At 58.2% G+C, this 22946-nt stretch overlaps 1 protein-coding gene and 1 long non-coding RNA gene across 5 annotated transcripts in view; one reads left to right on the forward strand and one right to left on the reverse strand.

Moving 5' to 3' along the window:
• LOC144229948 (uncharacterized) overlaps window positions 1-6552 on the reverse strand; it is a 9381-nt gene extending 2829 nt beyond the window's left edge. Inside the window, exon 1 of the long non-coding RNA XR_013334662.1 lies at window positions 6198-6552. This is a non-coding gene — a long non-coding RNA (uncharacterized LOC144229948). The remainder of the gene's footprint in view (window positions 1-6197) is intronic.
• Window positions 1-21308, forward strand: part of KCTD17 (potassium channel tetramerization domain containing 17) — a 26727-nt gene extending 5419 nt beyond the window's left edge. Inside the window, exons 2-9 of one of the 4 annotated variants that reach the window (XM_077762072.1) lie at window positions 11702-11763; window positions 12866-12974; window positions 14877-14968; window positions 15808-15903; window positions 17576-17701; window positions 19069-19162; window positions 19483-19569; window positions 20438-20523. In XM_077762072.1, the coding sequence (XP_077618198.1) occupies window positions 11702-11763; window positions 12866-12974; window positions 14877-14968; window positions 15808-15903; window positions 17576-17701; window positions 19069-19162; window positions 19483-19526 (623 nt within the window). In that variant the 3' untranslated portion in view covers window positions 19527-19569; window positions 20438-20523. Of the gene's footprint in view, window positions 1-11701; window positions 11764-12865; window positions 12975-14876; window positions 14969-15807; window positions 15904-17575; window positions 17702-19068; window positions 19163-19482; window positions 20131-20437 lie in introns of those variants that run through there. The other 3 variants (XM_077762071.1, XM_077762070.1, XM_077762073.1) reach the window with 3 other exon arrangements.
• The last annotated feature ends 1638 nt before the right edge of the window (window positions 21309-22946 follow it).

The raw sequence follows: 22946 nt of genomic DNA on the forward strand, positions 1-22946 counted from the left end.
CTGGAGCCTGTTTCAGTCTGTGACTCCCTCTCTCTCTGACCTTCCCCTGCTCACGCTGTCTCTCTCTCTCTCTCTCTCCTAGAAATAAATAAAACATTAAAAAAAATTACATTAAAGAAAAAAAGAAATTGCAAGATAGGAGCCCTTCCAGTGGGTCTTGCCTTTGGTGGTTTTCCAGGTTTCAGGATTAAGGGAGAATGGGGTATAACTCGGCATTTGGAGGCACCAGTGACAAGCTCAGGGAAAACGGCCACGCATGTCCCAGCGCCACAGGGAGACGCTCTGAGCTTCATGCAAGGTTTTGAGCAAGGGACTCAGCTAGGCTCCCCTTCCTCCTCCCAGCAAGGAACCCAGGCTGATCCGAGCTGAGGCTTTTCCTCCTGGGAAGGTCCCAGATGGCTCTGAACAGGCTCAGAGAACTGCCCTGGGGCGGGAGAAAGGAAACTGAGCTTTGCCTTTCAGGGATTCGGGGGCCCGGGCTCAGTTTACCTTTGAGGAGTTGGCCCGGCTCCGCCCTCTGCCTCTTCCAAGTCTGAACTCCCAGAATAATTAACCACTCACCGCAGGGTCCCGGCCTCTGCCAGAGCCCAGCCTACCCACCGTCTGTGGTCCAGGCAGGAACTCACCACCCTGAACAACAAGGATGATGAAATTTTTTGCGCACTTGGCAAATATTTGCCGAACACGCCTCCTGTGTCAGGGACAGTTGGAAGTTTCCTGGCTTTGTCTAACCAGCTGCACGGGAACGCGCTCTCTCCTCGGCCCGTTGCCGTGAGGGATCAGGGCCCGAAGCCCCCACCCCCCCACTCAGCGGACTGAATAATGAACCAAGGCGCTGATTTGGTCCTGGGGCTGTGGAATCACAGCTGCGCGAGGCCCCAGGAAGGTCTGTCTTCCAGATCCTTCTGGCCGGTGGGGCTCCCGTCCTCTAGTCTGAGAAATGGGAGCGAATTCTAGATGTGATGTCAGGTAAGGTAAAGTTCAAAACAATATCAGGTGTCACTCCCACTGGAATAACCCAGCTATACGAGCACGAGGGAGCGTTATTCTTAACTCACTGGGAATGAGTCATTCAGGGGGAGATGAAATTTTTAGGTTACTGAAGCTTTATAATAATTTTAAGCACCGAAAGCCTGAACGGATTCACCTGCTGGAAGAGGAACATGGTTACTGGGGGCGTATGGACACTCGGGGGCTTTACCAGTGTATTGCACACCGATCCTCTCGGGGGCTCTTTGCCCCTAAACTAAACGGCCCCAACTGCTGTGACTCTCTGGATCCTTGCAAGTCTGAATTATTCTTGCTGTTCTTCCCGGTTACTGCCATGTTCTTGAGTCTCGCCCTGCTCCTAAGTGGGCCCGCGCTCTCTGGATAATGGATACGCCATTCCAGGGGCTTAACCCACTTTGCTGAACCAGTCGCTCTGAAATCTGGGCCTCTAGCAGCTTGCTGGACCCAGATCCCTACTTATTGCAGATCCCTGTGTCCACTGTCTCTGGTACCCTAACCCTGCTCCCCTGTCTAATACGCAAGCCACCGCCCGGGGGTCGCCTGTGCTCAGACCTGGCAGGGAGTCTCCAGATTCCACCTCCCATAGCCACGGCCGATCAGCACCCAGACCTGTGGATCTCCACCCCTATTCTCACCACCTCGGACGCCCTCCCACCCTGCGCCGGAGACACATAGATGCAACCTGTCCCATCCGTTGAGTCCGGCACACATTTTCAAGACCAGCCTTGAAAACGTCGGGGGGCCATGGGCGGAGGCTAAAGACAGACCCTGAGAGAAGGAACTGGCCCAGTGGGGAGGGGAAGGCAAAGAGACAGCCCACGACAGGTGTAGTGAGGAGTATCCGAGAGACGAGACGGAACTCAGAACCAGAGAGGGTGGAGGAGGCAGGTGGCTCTGGGTCTGAGCGGCAACCTTCGCGTGGGGCTGGCAGCAGCCCCTTCGTGAATTCCTTGGATCGTCTTCCGGGTCGCTGTAGGGATCGGGGTTCAAAGCACAGCCTCCCAAGGCCCCCGGACCTCCCACTCCCCGGCCGTGAATGTGACTTCAGATGCCTCATCTGATGTGGGGTAATCCAGGCCCCGCCTCGTGGGATCAGACACAGGCAATGAACTGGGAACAAAGCCCCCACACAGTAAGCACCACAGAGATGCGTTGTCACTAACATCATGTCTTGCCCCTCACTCCTGCCTCCCTGTGGCTGCCTGGACACCCTCGACGGAGCCGGTCTTCCTGATGGTTCTCCTGGCCCTAGTGCGGTGACTGACAAGCCCAGGTTTCCATGAACGTTTGACATACACATCCGCACCCTGAGGGGCTGAGACAGACCCTAATAACCTCTCCTGTTTATCCAGCACCTTCCTTGCCAGTGAGGACGCTACGTGTTTTTGTTTTCATTTAATCCACAACCCCGAGAACTAGCATTCTTCTCTCCCATTTTACAGGGAAGCCATGTCAGGGCTTAGAGAGGGCAAAGGAAGGTTAGGGCGAGGATCAGAATCCTGGAGGGAATGGGTACAGAGCCCTAAGAATTAGCTGGAAGAATGAGCCGGGCTGCAGAATGTGTGGCCCAGGACGAGGCAGGAGGGGCCCACAAGAGTCGCCAGGCCAGGTGGGTATCAGGGAGGCTTCCTGGGGCTGGTGGTGGGGATTTATTGCCCCACTGAGGCTGGCCGTGTCTGCTTTTTCCTCTTGCCTTCTTCCCCTGCCAGCCTCCACTTCCTCACACAGACTTCCCCCATTTCTGAACCATGAAAGGTTTGACAGTTACAAGCCTGTCAAGAGAGCAAGTCAAGTAAACAGGCCTGAGTGGGAGCCCAAGGGCTCTTTATGGGTGAAAGGGACAGACTTTGATACTTGTGTAACCCACGGGGTAAATCACGCAAAGGGAGAACCTCACCCCAGGAGGGGTACGTTTCTGATGCTGCCCGGTTGGCTTTAAAATAAAGAAAGCAAGAAAGCAGGTAAGTAATGAGTTTTGTTCACTTGGGCTTCTTTCTTTCCCTGGGGTGCCAGGGAGCACCCCTTTCTCTCCTTTCCAAGAGGGTTGGGGTGCAAAGTGGTAGGTAAGCGCTCCCTCTCACCTGTGGAGAGAGGCTTAGGGTAAGAGTTCAGTTCCAAACCCAGCTCTTCCGGACAGACTGGGGCTACAAATGCAGTGCCTGTGGCTTCACACGATTCCGGGAGAGGTACGCGCACGATATGATGGGCAGGGACAGGCAGAAACAGCTAGAGATCCCTGCGGCCAGGCAAGAGCTCCTGGCCATCAAGAGCTGCTCTGGGCACCTCTGGGAGCAGAGCCGGAGATGTCCCCTGGGGAGGTATGTGGCCTCTGGCTTGCCCTCCCTCCCTCCCCGCTGGCTCCTCGCTCCCCTGGCCTTGAGCAACTTCTGGCTGCCTGGTTGCCCTTCATGGGCCTGGTACTCATGTCTGGCCTCCGCCATCTTGACTTGGTTCTTGGTCTGACTCGCTGTGGGGTTGCTCTGGTGGCTTCTATCTGACAATAGAATACCAGTAAGAAATGTAGAAGAGGGGTGCTTGGGTGGCTCGGTGGGTTAAGGGTCCGACTTCAGCTCAGGTCATGATCTCGTGGTTCGTGAGTTCGAGCCCCACGTAGGGCTCTGTGCTGACAGCTCGGAGCCTGCAGCCTGTTCCGATTCTGTGTCTCCAGCTCTCTCTCTGCCCCTCCCCTGCTCGTACTGTCTCTCTCTCAAAAATAAATAAAACATCAAAAAAAAATTTTTTTAACATATAGAAGAAATTATGGCATTCAGAAAAAAATCACAATTTGGAAATCGTCATAGTACTAATTATAGCAAGAATCACCAAAAAGGGGGCCTGGGTGGCTTAGTCATTTAAGCGTCCAACTCTTGATTTTGGCTCAGGTCATGATCTTGAGTTTGAGGCTTGCATATCGAGCTCTGGGCTGACACAGAGAGCCTGGTGGGATTCTCTCCCTCTCTCTCTCCCCCTCTCCTTCTCCCTCTCTTTCTGCCCCTCCCCTGCTTGCTTGTGCTCTCCCTCTCTCTCTCGAAATAAATAAATAAACTTAAAAAAAAAGAATCATAATGTTAAAATTAATAATGAGATAAATGTGTTGGCTGGAAAACAGGATATTACTATCGCCTCAGTGTATCTCCCCACAAGACACCGATGAATTCAAAGTGCGAGAGAGGGACCCGTACAGGTCAGCGACCTGACTGACACCAACTTATGTGATGGGTTCACCTAATTGGCCATGGGGTAAACTGACACGTGTACCTCATGATAGGGGGCCCTGAGCGCACAGCATCGCTGCTCTGATGTTCCTGCCAAAAGTGCACACCGTGAGTGTAATCATGAGGAAATCTCAGACAAACCCAAACTGAGGGCATCTTACGAAATACACAGCCTACACTCCTCAAAAGTGGGAGGCAGAGAAAGACCAAGGAACTATTTCCCATCAGAAGCCTAAAGAGCCATGCAAATGGAAAGGAAAGCTTTCTGGACGGGATCCTAAAGTACTTAACATCCCCCTCCACTCTTTTGCTATAAAGGACATTAGCAGGAGAAACAGAGGTTTGCAGAGAGCTGTAGATTAATGTAGATCATAGGTGATGGTATTGTATCAATGCTCATGTCCTGACTCGGGCCATTGCACCGTGGTTATATAAAATAACGTCCTCGTTTGTAGATAGCCCTGAAGAGTTTGAGAGGGAAAGGCCATCAGCTCTCTGACTTACTCTCAAATGGTTCAGAAGAAAAAGAAAAAAAAAAAAAACAAGACAGAGGATGGAAGAGCAAATGTAGTAAAAAGAAAAAAAAATGTTAGCATTTGGTGCATCTGAGTGAAGCCTCCGCCAGAACTGCTGGTATTATTTTTGCGACTCTTCTCAAAGCCTGAAATTGCTTCAAAATAAAATGCTATTTTTTCAACGCAGGCTCTTCTGATCTAGTTCCAGCCAGAGCTGCCAAAGGCACCCACATTCTGAAACAAGGTGCTAGACCTTCTAAAGCAGCGCTTTCAGCCCAGGTGGTTAGGAACTAGTGTTAGAAGCTTCGGGAGACCGTGCCTCCCACCTACAGTGGAGAGAGATGCCACCAGAAGCAGCTGGAAAGGTGGTGGGAGGCTGTTGGGGTGCTGTGGCACTTTTTTTCTCCTGCCCCGTGGGGGGGNATGTACAGAGTGAACCCTGTCGATGCCAAGCCTTAGCTTCTGGGGGGCCACAGCCGAGGACCTGGGTTAGGAGTGGTGACTTGTCCAGCAGGGACTTTATGCAGGGCTGGGGCACAAGAGGAGTGAGCACCGGGATCCAGTGGGGGGGGGGGCGTCCTTGAGTAGGGTGTCCCAGAGGAGGCCCTGCCCTTGAAGGAAAGCACAGTGTGAGCCTCCCCTAGCAATGTGGGCTCCAAAGAACCCTTCAAACAATCCTTCAGGAAAAAAAAAACCTAGCCAGCTTGGGCCATTGCTCGGGCCAGAGCAGAGCCACACGGGAGGACATGACACCAGGCAAGGAAGACCTTCCCTTTCTTTTCCCCTCCTCACTCCTCACCAGGCATGGAGGAGCAGAGGAGAGGGGGGTGGAGGAGCAGGGAAATCTGGGGGCGCACAGAACACTCTCAGGGGTCCCCCTCTGTACAATGGCAATTACCATCGCATCTCCCTGTTGGCTTGAGATTAAGAGATAATGCATGAAAGTGCTTGGCGCAGACGTGGGCCCATGGAAGGGCTCATCAGTGTCCCCCGGTTGGCGGAGGTAAGGGTCCAAGGAAGACAGGGGGATGGGCAGTAGCTTCTTGGTTGCGTGTGAGTCTTAATTCAAAACGTGAAAGCACAGCAGCAGGAGTCAGAGGGGGTTGCATGCGAGAGAGATCCCTGGAGAAGGCCGGGAAGACTGAGCCCACCCACTGACAGGGCCCCGGTTCCAGGGAACTGAGCTGACAAGAGACCCAACCGGAGCAGAGGACCCCGTGGGCCGGGGGGTTAGGGGCGCGCCGCCGGTGGAGGCCGGGTGGGGCTCCCCCTGACTCCGGCCCCTCGGGCCAGGTCCAGACCCGCCGGCTGAAGAAGCCAGAGCCCTGGCTGAGGACCCCGGGGAGGAGAGCGGTGGGGACGGGAGGGGGCGGGAGGGCAGCGTCCCCGCCAGGCCCAGCGGGACTTCTGTGCCAACCGGGGAGAAAGGCGCCCCTTCCTCCGCACGCTCGACTACCTTTCCGCGGTGCGAACGGCGTCCCCCGGAGCCTGCAGAAATTCCGGGCGCGCTCTCTGAGCTCTTCCTGGCGAAGGTCTGCGGCTCCTGGATTTCAGACTGCCTTTCAGCGGTCCGGTCGGCTTGGTGAATGCTGCGGATCAGAGGAAGTTCTAGGTAAAATCATCGAGGCATACTTGTTCTCTGATAAATATTCAAGTCTACGGACCAGTGGTGCCGACTCTCTGAGCCCCATCTGTAAAATGGGCACAAGAATACTGATGTAGGCTGGAGTGATACTTCTAGTCTCAGCAGGGCGCGTTGTAAGTGGTCAATTATAATAGCTGGCCTTTGCTGCATGAAATAGTGCTAAGAAGTAGTGTAAAAACTCCCTTGGGCCAAAAAGTGAGGGGCTTGCAAATGAGGAAATACCAGCCATTGTTTGATCTCAAACTCTATTCCGGTAAAAGGTCAGGGGTTGAGCAACCCGGCTCCTCCTGGCTCCAGCAAGTCGCTGAGATGTAAATCTTTAGTGAACATTGTGATTAGAACCGTCAAACATATTCTTCAGGCAACTGTTAAGCAACCCCCACGTATAACCGCAAAATTCTCGCTTCTGTACACCGGCTTCGCTCCTCCTCTCCCTATATAAACCCTGAGCTATGGCTGGGTGGGGTGCTCTTCCCAGGACTTCTCGGGTGCTCTGGAGGGGCCTCGGGAGGGGCCGTACGCCGGACTAAAATAAACCTGAATAACCACCTCCTTTTGTGTTTTGTGGGCTTTGTTCTCGGTGATTCTCCTTTGGAAAGGGAAGTCTAACAGTAGGANCAGCCATTGTTTGATCTCAAACTCTATTCCGGTAAAAGGTCAGGGGTTGAGCAACCCGGCTCCTCCTGGCTCCAGCAAGTCGCTGAGATGTAAATCTTTAGTGAACATTGTGATTAGAACCGTCAAACATATTCTTCAGGCAACTGTTAAGCAACCCCCACCTATAACCGCAAAATTCTCGCTTCTGTACACCGGCTTCGCTCCTCTCCCTATATAAACCCTGAGCTATGGCTGGGTGGGGTGCTCTTCCCAGGACTTCTCGGGTGCTCTGGAGGGGCCTCAGGAGGGGCCGTACGCCGGACTAAAATAAACCTGAATAACCACCTCCTTTTGTGTTTTGTGGGCTTTGTTCTCGGTGATTCTCCTTTGGAAAGGGAAGTCTAACAGTAGGAGTAACATTATGATGTAAATATTGCAAATGCCACAAAGTGGAGGTCGGAGGTTATGTAAATGTGGGAGCCATGAAGTCCACACCCTGGATCACTGGCCTCTGTAAGCCCGTCCGAATATTTCTGGCTGGTTGGGACACACTCTCCCTGATTGAATATGCCTTGGTTCTCTCCTCAGGTGACCCTAAAAGGTGACTCAGAACCTACACCCCCCACTCCGAGGCAGATGGCAGAACTGATGGCCAAAGGCAGCGATTAGATTGGATTGGATGTAAACACAAAGAGTCGAGGCCGATCAGAATGTTCTGACGTCTGAACACGGGGAGGGAAGGGGCTGAACCCCAAATTCCGGCAGGGCTGGGTGACATCTTAGCCTCGGAACTGACAACAGATGTGTGACAAGCCACTCAGACGTGGGGGATGATGCTAACATGAGAAGGTTCAAACAGGGTGCGGTGATGAGCTTGAGTGAGGACTTTAGGATATATTTTAAGTCCATCCGGTGGGAGAGGGACTCCTGGGTCACTGTGGGGTCTCGGGGGTTATCCTTGAGGATATGGTAGCTGCAGGCTGGGTCACTGGGGTGGCCTTTCTCTCTGCCTGTCCCTCCAATCCCAGCATGGAGGACTTGGTGAGGTTGGTTCATCCCTGGGCAGTAGGAATGGCCCTGAAGGGGCAGTCTTGGCTCAGGAACTGATCTTGAGTCCAACCAACAGCAGACAGGGAGGCTGGACTGGTTCCAGCAAAGCCAGTGTTCATGGAAGCTTTGCTCGGGCAGTGTCTTCACCTGCCTTCCTGCGTTAGCTCATGGAGCCCTCACAACAGCATGGACTAGGTATTATTATTCTTGGTTTAGAGAATGGGGAAACTGAGGTGCAGAGAGGTTAAGCGACTTTGCCAAGGTCCCCTGGCTAGCAAGCCATAAAGCCTGGCTAGCATCCTTGTCTGGGAGCCTGTGCCTCTTAATTACCTCTCTTCCTCTCTTACCTTCAAAAGCCCAGTTTAGAGCCTTATTTAAAAATGTTTTCTATGTCTTTATTTTGAGAGACAGAGACAGAGAGTGAGCAGGGGAGGGGCAGAGAGAGAGGGAGACACAGAATCTGAAGCAGGTAGAGCCTTATTTTAAAAAGCACCTGAGGGGCGCCTGGGTGGCTCAGCCGGTTAAGCATCTGACTTCGGCTCAGGTCATGATCTCATGGTTTGTGGGTTCGAGCCCCGCGTCGGGCTCTGTGTTGNCACCCGAAACCTGCTCTTCCAAGAAAGGGACAGCAGGGGGCAGTGTAACCAGCAAGCATTTGAACTTTGGCTCTTCTCCTGGGTAACCATCATCCTGAGAAACTAAAGGGTGTTTGTGGTGTTGTCCTCTAAATGGGGAAGACACACACACACACACACACACACACACACACACACACACACTATAAAGAGCGCCAGTCTGTAATCAGACACATGACTGCCCTGNTAAAGGGTGTTTGTGGTGTTGTCCTTTAAATGGGGAAGACACACACACACACACACACACACACACACACTATAAAGAGCGCCAGTCTGTAATCAGACACATGACTGCCCTGGATTCCATGTTTTGTCAAAGTCACTCCCATCCACCTCCCTGACTCCAAGTCTCCTCTAGAGCAGGGACCACGACTGACATCTTCAGCTCTGTGTTTCAATGTCTGGCACATAGCTGGCACTTGACAAACAGTAAGGCACTGAAGGATGGTTGGCAGAGTGAAGGGGACCAGCCCTGTGACCACGGTATGGTTTCCTCATCCGGTGGCAGGGTTAAGGACACTGCTACGGGACTCCACAGGCGGCGGGATAGCGGGGCGGTCATTGGTTCTGAAGCTCACTGTGAGACCAGGTTTGGGGGCTGGCTTGCACTCGGTAGTCATTTCCGGCACGACCTCTGAAGGCTCACGGTCTTGGAGCCACGGTCTTGTCTTCTGTAGGATGGCAGTGGGGACAGATCGTGTCGTGCCGAGTGACGTTGCACCAGGTACTCTGTGGCTCCAGGCCTGGGGCACATCTGTAGAGGCAGGTTGGGTCAGGCCAGCCCTGGGTTCCTGCACCATCAGGACACTGAGCCTCCGTGTTCTCAACTCACTCCTCACGTGACCTTGTTTCAGACTGGGCCACGCGTGGTCGCTATTATGGGCTCTCGTTCCCCCTCCAGACTTTGCATTGTCCTCCCCACCCCCACCTCCCGAGAGACCCTTCCTCGGCCCCCCAGCTCTGGGACTTTTCAGGTCCTCTTTGGGGCAGGGGTGGTCTCCTCTCCTCACTAGGCTCCGGACAGAGGGACAACTGTCACTGGCCCCACAGGCACTGCAAACACACGTTGGCCCCAAACTGACTGCTCGACCCCCTGCTCGCTCCCCAGACCTGATGCTCCCCCTACACCCCATCTCCAGCTTCACAGAACCGCCTTCTGCCTCCTCCCTCCTTCCCCCGGCCCCTTGAGCCCAAGTCTTTCACTTCCGCCTCCTAAGGATCCGCCAGATCCACCCACTTCCATTTCGGCCTGTTGTCACTTGGTTTGGACTTCCTCCAGTCCTGACCCATCGGCCTCCGAACTGGTCTCCCCTGCTTCAAACCGTCCTCCCTGGAGCCTCCAGAGTGACCTAAGTCGCAAATCTGACCATGCCACTCCCTGCCTGTAACCTTTAAGTGGAGAAAGCAGCATTTCCTGCTCTAGTTTTGTGTTAGCTGACAGGGGTGAGGGCTCTCACTAAGTCCTGGGAGCGCCATTGATCTTGCAAGGCTGGTCCGCATCCCAGCCAGCCAGCCACGCAATATGCTAAAAACCAGGGACTGTGCGGGGGGGTTTAATAGACATTATATAATTTAATCTTCACAGCAACGCTCTACGGTAGCAACTATTATTAGAGTTCCCATTTTGCAAAAGAAAAAACAGGCTCAGAGAGGAAGTTCCTCAAGAGCATACACTCTAGCAGCTGTGACCTATCCCCTGCCCAGGGGAGGGGCTTTCCTCTCAGCACAAGCCCAGGCTGCTCGGTGTGGGGAGCCCTGGGGGGGAGGGGGACACTGGGATCACTGAGGGGAGCCTCAGACCCCTCTCCCTTAATCCGGGATCAAAATCAAGCATCTAGGGGCACCTGGGTGGCTCCGTTAGTTGGTTAAGTGTCGGACTTCGGCTCAGGTCACGATCTCGCGGTCTGTGAGTTCGAGCCCCGCATCGGGCTCTGTGCTGACAGCATGGAGCCTGGAGCCTGCTTCGGATTCTGTGTCTCCCTCTCTCTCTGCTGCTCCCCTGCTCACTCTCTCTCTCTCTCTCTCAAAAAAAATAAATAAATAAAAACATTTTTAAAATTTTGAAAAAAAGATTCAAGCATCGAGAAGGAGAGAAAGTTAAGGAGGACAGCTTCCCCTTCAGCCCTTGTCCTGCTCAGGTTCCAGCAGACTACCCTGCATACCCCTCCCTCCCCCAGGCTGCAGTACTGCTCCCTCCCCCACCCTGCAGTACCCATCATGGCAGTCCCAACTCCACGTTGTCTGGCTGAGAAGGGGACCCACAGAACCAATCCCTCTCCCCCTCCCAAATTACAGCTAGGAAAGCTGAGACCTTGCTCAGTACCTCGGCCTACAAAAGCCAAGATGAACACCCAGTTCTCCTGACTTTGATTCAGTGCCCCCTCTGCCCTTCTCTCCCTAGAAACCTTTCCCAGGGAGCACTGACAGCCCGTGGGAGGGGAGCACGAAAGGGGCCTCGGTGGTGGAAAGGCACCTGGAACCCACCTCGGTCCTTGCTGGCCTGACTCACCAGCTGTGAGTCAGAGAGGTCACTTCACATCGGTGTCCTCATCTGTACAATGGGTACAGTAATACCAACCTCACAGGGCTGATGAGAGCTTCGATGACTAAGACAGACATCCAAAGCATCCGGAATGTAGTGGGTGGCCAGTCAACTTTAAGCCCAACAAAGTTGTCCTCAAAGAACCTATGTTCGTAAAGAACGCAGCCCCCCACCCACCCCCTCAGACACAAAGAGCACTATGAAAGAATCTTGGAGAACAGAAACAGGTGGGTGCTACAGAGCAAACGTTTTCTTCCCAGATCAATTCTTTAATAATCTAGACTGGACCAAGAGAAAACAGTTATACGAAGAACACACGGGAGGAAGGAGTACCGATTGGGGGTAGCCCTCACCGTTGCCCCAATGACCTCGAACTTGACCTTCTCCAAACACGGTGATTTGCCGAAAGGGCTCCTTCTGGAGGTTAGGTCTGCCGGCCGCGCAGGAAGCGCGGGGCCGGCGGGGCTGGGGGGACGGCGGGGGGGCTCCGNGCCGGGAGCAAAAGTCCTTCCTCAGCCGCCTGTGCCAGGGGGAAGAGCTGCAGTCGGACCGGGTGAGGCCCTCGCGGTGGGCGGCCGTCGGGCGGGGGTCTTCTGCCCGCCGGAATCGGGGTCGGCCTGGCCGGGACCCCGGCTTCTGTTATTTCCCCAGAGCCGGAGGCAGGAAGAACTGGTGGGAGGAAGAGAGGAGGGAGAGTGCGAGATGTGCCCATTGCCGTGGCAACCGGACAACGCCAGGCCGCGGCCATTTAGGGCATTCAGAGCACTGCCCTGGGCTCCCACCCCAGGAGGCTGGTGGATCGGGACCCTTCTCCCTCTCCTTTGGGGCCTTCCCTCCTTCCCAAACGGGACTCCCGCACCGGGGAAGGAGTTGCTGAGGTGGCTTCCCCAGCGCCCTTTGCGGTGTGGGTGGCCTGGGAGCGCCGCGCGCTGGGTGGAGAAGTCCTGGGGTGCCTTCGGAGCTGGGCTTCCATCAGGGAGGAGCCCTTGCCTGTCGGCCACCATTTCTGGGCTCCCATTCCTGCATGACCTTGGGTGGGACCCCTCCCTGCTCCAGTATCAGCCTCCTGTCTGTAAACCAGAGGAGGCTGGTGGGGAGGTGACCTGTGGGGCCCCCTCTCCCTCACTCCCTGACCCTCTGATGCTGTGACCTTGGGCAAGTCTCCTCCATTTGATGTCTCTGCTTTCCTTCTGCAGAGTTGTCTCAATGCCGGCCCTGCCTCCCTGCGGGCCGAGCCTGTCCAATGAGGTAGGGACTCCTTTGGAAACTTGTAAACATCCGACACCCCTAGAACGATGGGGGATCTGATGGAGATAGTGTAGGGCTCACTTCTGGGGAACAGGCTTTAAGCGGGACAATCACTGAGCCATACTCTGGTGGCAGGTGCCATTCAGAACTCACTGGATGCTCCCAATACCCCTGGTTATGGGCGAGCGGAGTGAGGCTCAGAGAGGCCCAGTCACTGGCCCAAGGTCACACAGTGAGGAAATGGCAGAGGCAGGACTTGAACTGAGGTCCATCTGACAAAAGAGCCTTTCTGCTCAGGCACTCGCCCCCTCCCTCCGTCCCTCCCGCCATTGCTGGGCCTGAAGTAAGGGGGTGGGTTGGGGGCAGCCTTTCCCTGCTCTCACTGCCTGTGCCCCTTATCTCCTTAGGATGAGACGGGGGCCTACCTCATTGACCGTGACCCCACCTACTTTGGGCCCATCCTGAACTTCCTCCGGCACGGCAAGCTGGTGCTGGACAAAGACATGGCTGAGGAGGGTGAGTTGGTCCAGGGGACTGGCATGGGAGGAGGTACGCGCTCTCTTTCTGTGGGTGGCCCAGTATCTGAGATGCCTGGTGAAGGCTGACAGTCAGCAGGGGAGGGGAGGCAGGGGACTCTTCCCCAAATCCAGCTGCTTGTAGCACAGCTGGGTGTGGGTAGAGGTGGGGGAGGGGGAGCCCATTCCCCACCAGGGGGTTTGGTTCTTTGGGGGGGAGGGGGGGTTGGGCTGAGGCCCCACTTCCAGCTCCAGCAGATAGCGGGGAAGCCATGCCCGAGAGAATATCCTCAGCCAGGGGCAGGGACTGTATGCAGTGCCAAGTCGGCTCCTCCTTGGGACACAAGGTGTGGGTCTGGGTCAGCAGACCCAGCCAGGCCAGCTAGGACATGTCACTTCTCCTTCCTGAGTCTCCACGTGTGTATATAAATTAGGGGCAGTGAGAGCTGTTTTGGCGACGGCAGGGGTCACAAATCCCAGTGTTTGTACCCTGTGGGCGTCTAGCACAGCCCATCCTTCCTCTCTCGGGGCCAACGGTCTCCCCTCCGGACCCCTGTGGGACACGGTGATCCAAAGGCCACGGAGGTCCCAGTGGGCTTGGGCTTCAAACTCAGCGCCCACAGTAGGCACCAGCCCCTCACCTTTCGGGCAGCCCCTTAGGGGCACGCAGCCACCCGGGCACGGCTGGGGCCCACGAACGGGGCCCGCAGGGAGGGGATGTAAACATTCCAGCTGCGTCACCGACATCTGTTTACAGGCTCTGGGCTGCTGCCAATTCTGCCACTCCCAGCCCCTCGGACAGGGCGAGGGTCCCCACCCAGGGTCCCAGAGGATCTGGGAAGAGATTTACTAGCTGTGTGACACCCAAGAAGGTCACCTGTCCCTCTGTGCCTCCACGCCCACCTCTGTGAATAGTACCCGCCTTCCTAAACTGCTGGGAGGTAGAAGGAATAATATGAGTATGTGATTTAGTGCAGCACCTGGCATCAAGGGTCACTAATGTTGTGTTAGCCATTTGTCATGGGCACACGCTCACCGACTGCCTCCTCTGTATTAGGGGCTGTGTGGGCACCAGGGATGGCAGGCTGATCAGACATGGCCCTGTCCTCAGGGAGCCTGGAGGCCAGTCAAGGAAAGAACCAGAGGGATCCTTGCCCTGGAGGCGCTTAGGGGGCTCCAAAGGCCTGAGGCCATTCCCCTCTGCAGGAAAGGGGACTCTCACTCCAGCTGTGAGACTCCCAGTTCCCTCCGCTGTGTGGGGATAATGCCTGCTTCCCCATGTCCCCAGGGCACATGATGAGTGCAGGAGGAGCTTGGTAAACCGTAGGGTGTGGTAGCTGGGGAGATGGGCGAGCGCAGAGATGATGCACTTATAGTGGGCTCTGAAGTCAGAGGAGCTTGAATTTGGACCCCAGCTCTGCCGCTTCCTGGCTGCATAGCTCCGACACTTGCTTCTCTTTCCGGGCCTCCATTTCCCCAATTGTTCAGCAGGGGCAGTGAAAGTACATACTTCTAGTGCCAAGAATTAGCTGCAGGAGAGAATGTAAAATGCCTATAGCACAGTACCTGGCCCTTATTAGCACGTACGTCGTAAACAGGAGCATGTATGGCGGGTCGACCAAGGTCATCTTCATTGTCCAGCCACAGAGTCTGCTGCCTCTTGCCAGCCCGGAGGCAGCCCCTAGATGAAGGGGCTCATGCTCAGCACAGCAGAGATGTGGGGCTGCCGCCACCCCTCCCGCAGAGAGTGTGGGCTCCAAGGGAGGAAGCATCCCCTCTTGCTTGAGCCCTGAGCTCAGAGATGCTCAACACTCCCCATGACTGGTGTGGAGCGGAGGGGACACGGGGAGAAGAGGGCATGGGGCCAGCCCGAGTGACCCGGGGGCTGCTTTGTCTGTGCCAGGGGTCCTGGAGGAAGCGGAATTCTACAACATCGGCCCACTGATCCGCATCATCAAAGACCGGATGGAGGAGAAGGACTACCCGGTCACACAGGTCAGGGGCAGCAGGGAGCCAGAGTGGGCTGTAGCAGGAGAGGAGGCCTGGGCTGACAGGGAGGCAGGAAGAGGGTCGGGAGGCCAGGCTGGCCTGTGACAGGAGGGGGGTGTCCAGCTCCCAGACTGCCCAGCAAAGGCCCAGATGGGGAGATGGACTCTGGGTTTGCCTCTGTTTGTGGTGTGACCTTGGGCCCCTCGCGCCGTCCTCTGGACCTTGATTTCCCCTTGTGGAATCTAGAGGTGCTGAACCTGCCCCCTCTTCCCTTCCTCACCAGCGAAGGGGGGGTTGGTGTGGAGGGATGGGGACCTGGGGGGCAATGCAGGGTTAGTAAATTGTCCGCTTTGTGGCATCAGGCAGAACCCCACCGGAGGCAGAGCGCGAGGTGCTGGGGCTTTTGCTTCTGGGCCTGGTCTGTAGGCAGGGATGGGGGGGGGTTCTCTGGGTGCCCCTGGAGGAGACGTGGGTGGGGGCAGGTAGCTGGGTGGCCCCTGGTGATTGAAGTGGGTTCACTCCGTGTCCTCTCTTCCCCCTCGAATCACCTGGGTTCCTGCTCTGGCGCACTTCAGCTCGGCGACCTTGGGCAAGCCAGGCCCGCTCTGAGCCGCCTCTGTGAAGATCCCATAACTCCTAGCGTTTGGGGAAGGGTTAAGGGCGATGGTGCCGCCGAGGGCTGGGCACACGGGAGGTGTTCAGGACACGGCTGCCACCTTCCCGCCTTGCACCTGCCCCTCCTTCTCTCCTAGGGGTGGGCGGTGGGCGGGCAGAGAGGAAGCCACAGGGATGACAGGTGCTCGCCCCGCCCCCGGGTGTCCTCCATGTCACCTCTCTGCCTGCAGGTCCCCCCCAAGCACGTGTACCGTGTGCTGCAGTGCCAGGAGGAGGAGCTGACGCAGATGGTGTCCACCATGTCCGACGGCTGGCGCTTCGAGCAGGTGCGCTGGGGCCACAGGGTCACCCCCGGAACCGCCCGGCGTTGGGGTGAAGCTCCCGCCCTCACACTGAACACAAGTAGGGAAGGGGTGCGCTGGGCCGCAGAGTGACCAGAAGGGGAGAGGACAGAAGATCCACCCACTGCAGGGCGGCTTGCAGGGGGGGGTTCTCATGGCCCCCGGGGAGTGGCCTACACAGGGGTAGGAGCCAGTCTCTGGCCCCCAGGCCACAGCTCGAGGACGAGGAGACACGATCCCAGTAGGTGACAAATTCTGCTGGGGACCACCACCTCTCGTGACAAGGCCACGGATGCAGCTTCCGGAGTCCCTGCAAGGGGACCTGCCAAGTCATAGCCTTGCCACATTGGGCAGCGCGAGCAGTGACGTCCCATGAAGACTCACAGTGACTGATAGCCCCCCAGTCCACATGCAGTTTACCAGTCAGGAGAGACGGGTCATAAGGGGTGTCATTCTAGCTGCACAGCTCACGTCACACCTCTCAGGTTTCCAGAAGAACAGAGCCAGCAAGTTAAGCGCAGGTCAGATTTGTGCTTGGGGAAGGAGAAGGGCTTGGCTCGCCCTGTATCTGCAGCTGCCCATGACCCCTTGCACGTGGAGGTTGAGGGAAGGGAGAAGGCCAGGGCCCCCCGGAGGCCGGGCGGTACCGAGGAATAGCCCCATCCGGGAACCAGAGCCCTGGATCTACCGCTTGCCTGCCGTGTGGCCCTGAGCAAGTCACATCGCCTCTCTGGGCCTCAGTTTCCCAGTCTGCGATGTGGGCCCATCATGCTCCCTTTGCGGGATTGTTGTGAAGATTAGAAGCGCCACCGCTAAAGTCCCCGGCCTAGGGTAGGACTCCAGACGTTGGAGGCAGGCAGGAGCTTGCAGATTATCAGTAGGTACATCTACGAGACTTCAGAGAGGGCTCAGGATCCCGGGTTCTAACCCCTGTTCCACTCCTCCCAGCTGGGGGCTTCCTGCACGCAGCTGTCTCTTCAAGCCCTGTCTGCTGGAGGGGCTGCTGTTTTCCACTCCGCCTGCTGGGGGAGGACCCCTGGGGGCTGAGTGTCATGTGCGGGGCCTTGTGGTTACAGGCTCTTCCAAGGACCCCAGAACAAAGGTGGGGCTACTCTCGCGAGCACGCGGGAGGCTCTGGGCCTCAGAGACGGAGCAGACAGCTCAGGGCGCGCTGATCCTTTGCCCTCGGGCCTAAGGGGTGGACAGCCTGTTTGACCTCTGCTTCTGAGGATGAACAGAACATTCTATGGGGCCCCCACCTCGCCCACCCTTCCCTACAGCTTGGTTCCGGGGCTGCTTCAGCCGCACCTGGGACAGAGGTGATTGATCTGCCCGTCATAGCCTCCGCCTGCTTTTAGAGACTGGCCTCTAGGTCTGGGGCTGGGGTGAGGGGTGGGGAGCACCAAAGAGAAGGCGGCCGTCCCTCAGGGGTCAGGCCCAGTCAGGCCAGGGGTTGGCTGTGCCTCGAGGCAGACCTGCCACCTAGGTGGCGGACGGGGAGGAGATTCTGACTTCCTCTGGAAACTCAGGGGACGGACCCGAACAGACATAAGTTGGTATCTTGACTGATGTCACTTGCCCCCTTGCCTTCTTCCCTGCTGGCTGCTTTTAACCCAGCCTCCCCCTGTTGTGTCTCTCCCCACGCCCCGCCCCCCAGCTGGTGAACATCGGCTCCTCCTACAACTACGGCAGCGAGGACCAGGCCGAGTTCCTGTGTGTGGTGTCCAAGGAGCTCTACAGCTCCCCGCACGGGCTGAGCTCTGAGTCCAGCCGCAAAACCAAGGTGAGCCCCCAGCCTCAGCTTCCCCGTCTGTTTCCTCCATCCCCTCCCTGCCCTCCACCCCGCCACCCCTGCTTCTCTCTCCCTCCTGCCGCACCCATGTAACCACCTGGTCACAGCCAATGCCATCCATCCCACGCCACCCATGGTCCCGTCTGCTCATGCCAGTTACCCAGGCCCGGGCGGGGCGGGGGGGCGGGGAGAGACAGATGAGCTCGTCCCAAGGGCATGGCCAGAGTGGGCCTGGATGCCGTTCGAACGGTGGCCACAGGGCGCACTGAACGAGGAGTTTGGGCATGAGGTGCCACACTCCGTGTGACCTTGGACAAGCCCCGGCCCTCCGGGCACCTCCACTGTTCTCTGAGAAGTGAGGGTAGACTCCATCCTCTCCGGTGCTGTCAGGCATAGAACTTCTGGGATCCAAATGGCCAGTTTATTTCCCGGAGGTGGGTACGTGTTCCCAGCTGGCCTGGGCCAGGGCAGGGAAGCCAAATCTGTCCGTCCTGCCCCTTCCCCAGGCCCCTTCTTCAAGGTGCCCTGCAGGAGAGAGGTCAGCACCCCCGTGGGGTCCCCATGCATTTCTGCCCTGGCCTCTGAGGCAGCAACAGCTGGTGGTGGGGAGGGGCCGAGCAGTGGTCCTGCCGCCTCGAACCCAGAGCCTGGTTAGAAGCCTCGAGGGCCTTTGGTGGGGCTGATGGGGCAGGGTGGCAAGGCAGGCTGGGAAAAGGGAGACCATTCCTTTAGGGGTGGGGGGGTTCTGTCCCAGTGCACCGGAGACTGACGAACCCGGGCTTCCTGTCTGTCTGTCCGCCTCCCCGTCCTGTGACTCCCCCTGCGCACCGCACTGCCATCAGGGTCCGTGGCGGGCACTGCCTTGCAAGGGTGCAAAATGAGCCCGCTGTTCCCGCCTCTCTTTGGCCGGAGCCTGGGAGCCTGGGGCATCGGAGTCCCCTTGAAGGCATCCCAGATGCTTCTGGTGTCTGTCCTGGGCCTTCCCTGGCCTCATTTCTACTCTGGGTCAGCCTCCTAACACGAGGCCTTCCCGGGTGCCCCTCAACAAGCCTCTGGCCACACACCCACCCGCTCCCCTCCCAGCCGCACCCAGCCTTGCTCTGCGTAACAGCGGCCCGGCTGCTCCGGGAGCATCCCTAGCAGGCCCGCCCCGCCATCCTGTGCCCTTTCTCCAGCCCCTTCCGAAGCCCCTAGGGGACCGGACAAGATGCCCCAGCTTCTCCCTCCTTAAGGTCCCCCCTCCCCTGCTGTCATCTTGGCCGCCCTGAGAGGGGGCGCACGGGGCCAGCCGCCAGCAGGCCCCGGCCCCCCGTTAGCTCTCCACTCTTTCTTCCCTGGGTCCGCCGGCTGGTCCACAGAGCGCGGAGGAGCAGCTGGAGGACGAGCGGCGGCAGGAGGAGGAGGTGGAGGTGCAGGTGGAGGTGCAGGTGGAGGCAGATACCCTGGAGAAAGGTGCAGCCAACCCCCGAGAAGAGTGATTGCTAANCCTCCGCCTCCTCCTCCTCCTCCACTTCCCGTGGGAGGCCCTGCCTCATCTTCATCCACCTCTTCTTCCTCCTGGATCTCATCTGCACCCTGCCTCTTCCCTCTCTGCCCCTGTCCGGGTTTCCTCTCTGCCTGCTCCCGCCTCCATCCCCGGGCCGCCCCGGGCCCAGCCTCCCGCGCCCTCCCCCCCGGAGCCCCGGCCCCCCTGCATCCCAGAGCNAGGCCGGGGCCGCCGGGCCCAGAGCCTCACCTCCTCGCCGCACCTTCTTCACGTTTCCTCCTTGCAGGTTCCTGTCTGCACCCCTCAGCGCTGAGGCCGCGCTTGCCGTGAGGGCTTCTCCTGGGCCCCTCGCCCCCCAGAGCCGCCAGCCCTGGTTTGTAGCTTGGCGGAGCTGGAGGGAGGGCGGAAGCCAGGAGGGGGCGCCTCCTGTTCCCGGACCTGAGCCTGACTTTCAGTTGACTCTCTCCCCTCACCCGTTTTGGCCTTGGGCGTGAGGCTCGGAGAGAAGAAAGCTAGGGGGCAGGCCTGTTTCCCATCCATCCATCCGACGCCGCCGGGCTGGGAAGGAGGGAGGGGTAACCGCCGCCGGACACCTTGACCTCATCCCTGCCCATCCAGGAGCCCCTGCTTCACAGCCTCATTGGCATGGGTTTCCCTGTCTCTTCGGGGGTGGGAAGGACAGCCGGCCACCCTTGGAGTCCTTTGGCCTACAGGGAGTCAGCCAGAGCTGGCTGGTGAGGATCGGGGCGTCGCAGAAAAGGCCCTGGCCGGGTGCCTCCAAGCCCCCACTCAGATCTTATCCGCCTGCTCTGTGACCTGGGGCAAGTCACTGTCCCTCTCTAGGCCACAGTTGCCTCGAAAATGGGGACAGGTAGCTGCTGTCTGTGACCTTTTGCCTGAGACGGCAGGGGACCTGACCTTGATCCCTNCCACCCAGCCCACGATGGGGCATGGGGCTCCCGGATGGGCGAGCTGGGTCCCCTTCCTGCTCCCCCTCCTTGGCTCTGAATCCACCTTCTCTGGGCCTCAGCCCCCCACCCTCTTCTGAGAAGGGACCCTGTAACTCACCTACCTCTTTCTCTCTCCCTTTCTTCCCCACCCCACCCTCCATTTCAATCTCCTCTCCGCCCTCCCCTGGCCTTGCCTCACCCCTCCTCACTGGCCCCACCCTGTCATTCCTCTCCTGGTGTTCTGACCACCCCCCTCCTGTCCCCCTGCCCCTTCCCCCTCTTATTTTCTAGCTGTTACAAGCCAGAGGCACCCGGATGTGAGACCCCAGATCACCTCCAGGGACTTGGGGTTCCGATCTGAAATCCTTTATTTTTGTACCACGGGGTGGGGCCCCGGCTCCAGGCGGAGGAAGCACTCTCCCCCCTGCCACTTCTGTCTACACCTGCGGGGCTGTGATTTACCCCTGCGTCTGGGGGCCAGGCGGGGGCCTGAGGTGGGCCCTGGGACCCCTGGGCAGAGCCGCCGGCCTGTGGCCAAAGTGCAGCGCTGTCTAGCTGTGTTTCCCAGGCCGCCGTGGCCCCTCCCCGGGGTCCCCCAGCTGCATGAGTGAGACCCTCCCCTGACCCAGTCACGTTTCATCCCTGAGCCTTAGTCTCCCCATCTGTCCAATGGGTTCACTCTCCCCACCGCCACCTACCTCACAGGGTTGTTGTGAGGTTACACAGGGGAGCAAGGTCCCAGAAAGCCCTGGGGGTTGGGAGGGAGGTGCACAAAGCACCAGACAGGGTGGCCCGCCCTTCACCCTTCCCTCGGAGGGGGAAGGGTCTGCTCAGCCCCACCGGGAGATTCAGGTATTGGTGAAACAGAGGTCGTGGGGTTTGGTCCTGCCGGAGGAAGGGGGAGGGTGACCCAGCCCTCACCCTGGCTGCGCCCGCCCCCGTCTGGACCGCTAGGTGCCGAGTGCCCTGTCCGGGAGGGGCAGGCGGGGTCTCGTCAGAGACAGTGCAGCCATCAGGACCTAGTGCTAAGGGAAAGGGAGACACTCCTCCCTGTGTCCTGGGGACAGTCTGGGGGCAGCAGGGGCCGAGCAAGGGCCCCTCCTGCGCTGATGATCTCCCGGGGTGCGTCCAACCCCGCCATGTAATAAAACCTGAAGAAACAGCCACTGGGCTGCCTCCCTCTCTTCCTCTGGGCCCCGTTTGGGGACGGGGCTAACCTCAAGGGTGGGTAAATGACTCGAAGGTAACGGAACTTTTTTCTTAAAGCCTAGGGACGCTGCTCTGTGGTGGCTGTTCTGTGTGTATGGAAGGGGGAGGTCATGGCTCCATCCTCTGCCTTGCTGGGAGAATTTTGGTGTGTGCCTGGCCCTCTCTGGGCCTCAGTTTCCTCATCTGTAAAGTCAAGGGTTGGACCGGGTGACTTCCAAGGCCCAGTCCCTGGAGTCTGGCAGGTCTGTAACTACCTCCCGGCATCCCAGCTAGGGATGCTGAGGGGGTGGGGGTTCCTGAAATCAGGACAGCAGCCCCCCCCCCCACTTCCCAGCCTCACCCTACCCTTCCCATGGCCTTTTGCTCCACGGCCTCCTGCATCCTAACCCCCAGGACGCCCCCTCTGCTTCGTGCTGTGAGTTCTCTCCGTCCCGTCCGCACCTCACTATTGCCTCCCTTCTGTCCCAAGTCTCAGAAAATATGAACACCCAGGCTCCTGCCCCATGTTCTCTCTGAGCCCGCGGGTCTGCAGGACCCTGGGCTTCTCTTTCCTGCCCAGCAGGACCTCCCACGCCACCCCGCCCTGCCCTGCCCTGGCCAAAGCCTGCTTAGTCTCCACCTTGCTCCCCTGTCCCAGGATCCTAGCGCTGCTGGGGACATCCCTGCAAAGCAGGGGTCCCCCAGGCAGAGGCACTACTCGGAGCCAGGCGAGGCTCCCCCTGCTCCACTCAGGCCTGGGGGGCGGGGCCCTCACCACTCCCGGGCTGAGCTGACCTCACATGTGTCCTGCTTTGCAGAACCGTCACCAGGAGGCTTGTTAAAAGAACAGACTGTCCACCCCTCCCCCACCCCCATTCTGACTCATGAAGACTAGGGGGAGGGACCCACAAGTGTACATTTGGGCAAAGCCCCCAACACTGCTTCCGGCCACCCTTGTGGGAAGCCTGAGAGGCCAGGGGGTGGAATGCTTTAACATCCTGTGCCTGCCCAGAGCTGCCCCCCTAGTGTCTGCTCTGTCCGAAGGCGGCCACACGCCCCCGGGACCCATGCCCCAGCCACTCCCCTGTGCCTTTGAAATCTGCCCCCCTCCCCAGGCTCCCCTTCCTTCTCCCAGCTAGGCTTCAAGGAAGACTTGTCCGCACTTGACTTCCCACCTGCTCCCCTCCACGGCACCCAGGGCACCAGAGGTCCTGTCTGACCTCTCCCACTTGGTCACTGAGGCTCCGCCCCTCCCAGCGCATCTCCAGCTCTGGCCACGCCCCTGGGCCTCCCATTTGGGCCCCCCCCCCTTTGTAGTGTCCTTCTGCCTCCTCAGCCTCCCCCAGGTGTCTTCTGAGGAGGGGCTCTGAAATCCCCCCTCCAAGCCCCACCTACCTCCTGTACACCTCCCTCCTAGAGGTATCCCAAGTTCTGGCACCTTCTCAGAGCCTTCCCGCCCTCAGCCAGGTGTCCCAGGCCAGGCAGCAGGTCCTCCGCTGGCCCAGGAGATCAGAACACATCCCTTGGAATGGTCCTGGGTGACTCTGTCACCCAACCCCAATCCACTGAGGCACCTGGAGGTCACTGAGTGTCCTTCAAGTCCATCCTTGCT

This window comes from Crocuta crocuta, unplaced genomic scaffold (genome assembly GCF_008692635.1).
Source record: "Crocuta crocuta isolate KB4526 unplaced genomic scaffold, BGI_CrCroc_1.0 scaffold193, whole genome shotgun sequence".
Classification (NCBI taxonomy): domain Eukaryota; kingdom Metazoa; phylum Chordata; class Mammalia; order Carnivora; family Hyaenidae; genus Crocuta; species Crocuta crocuta.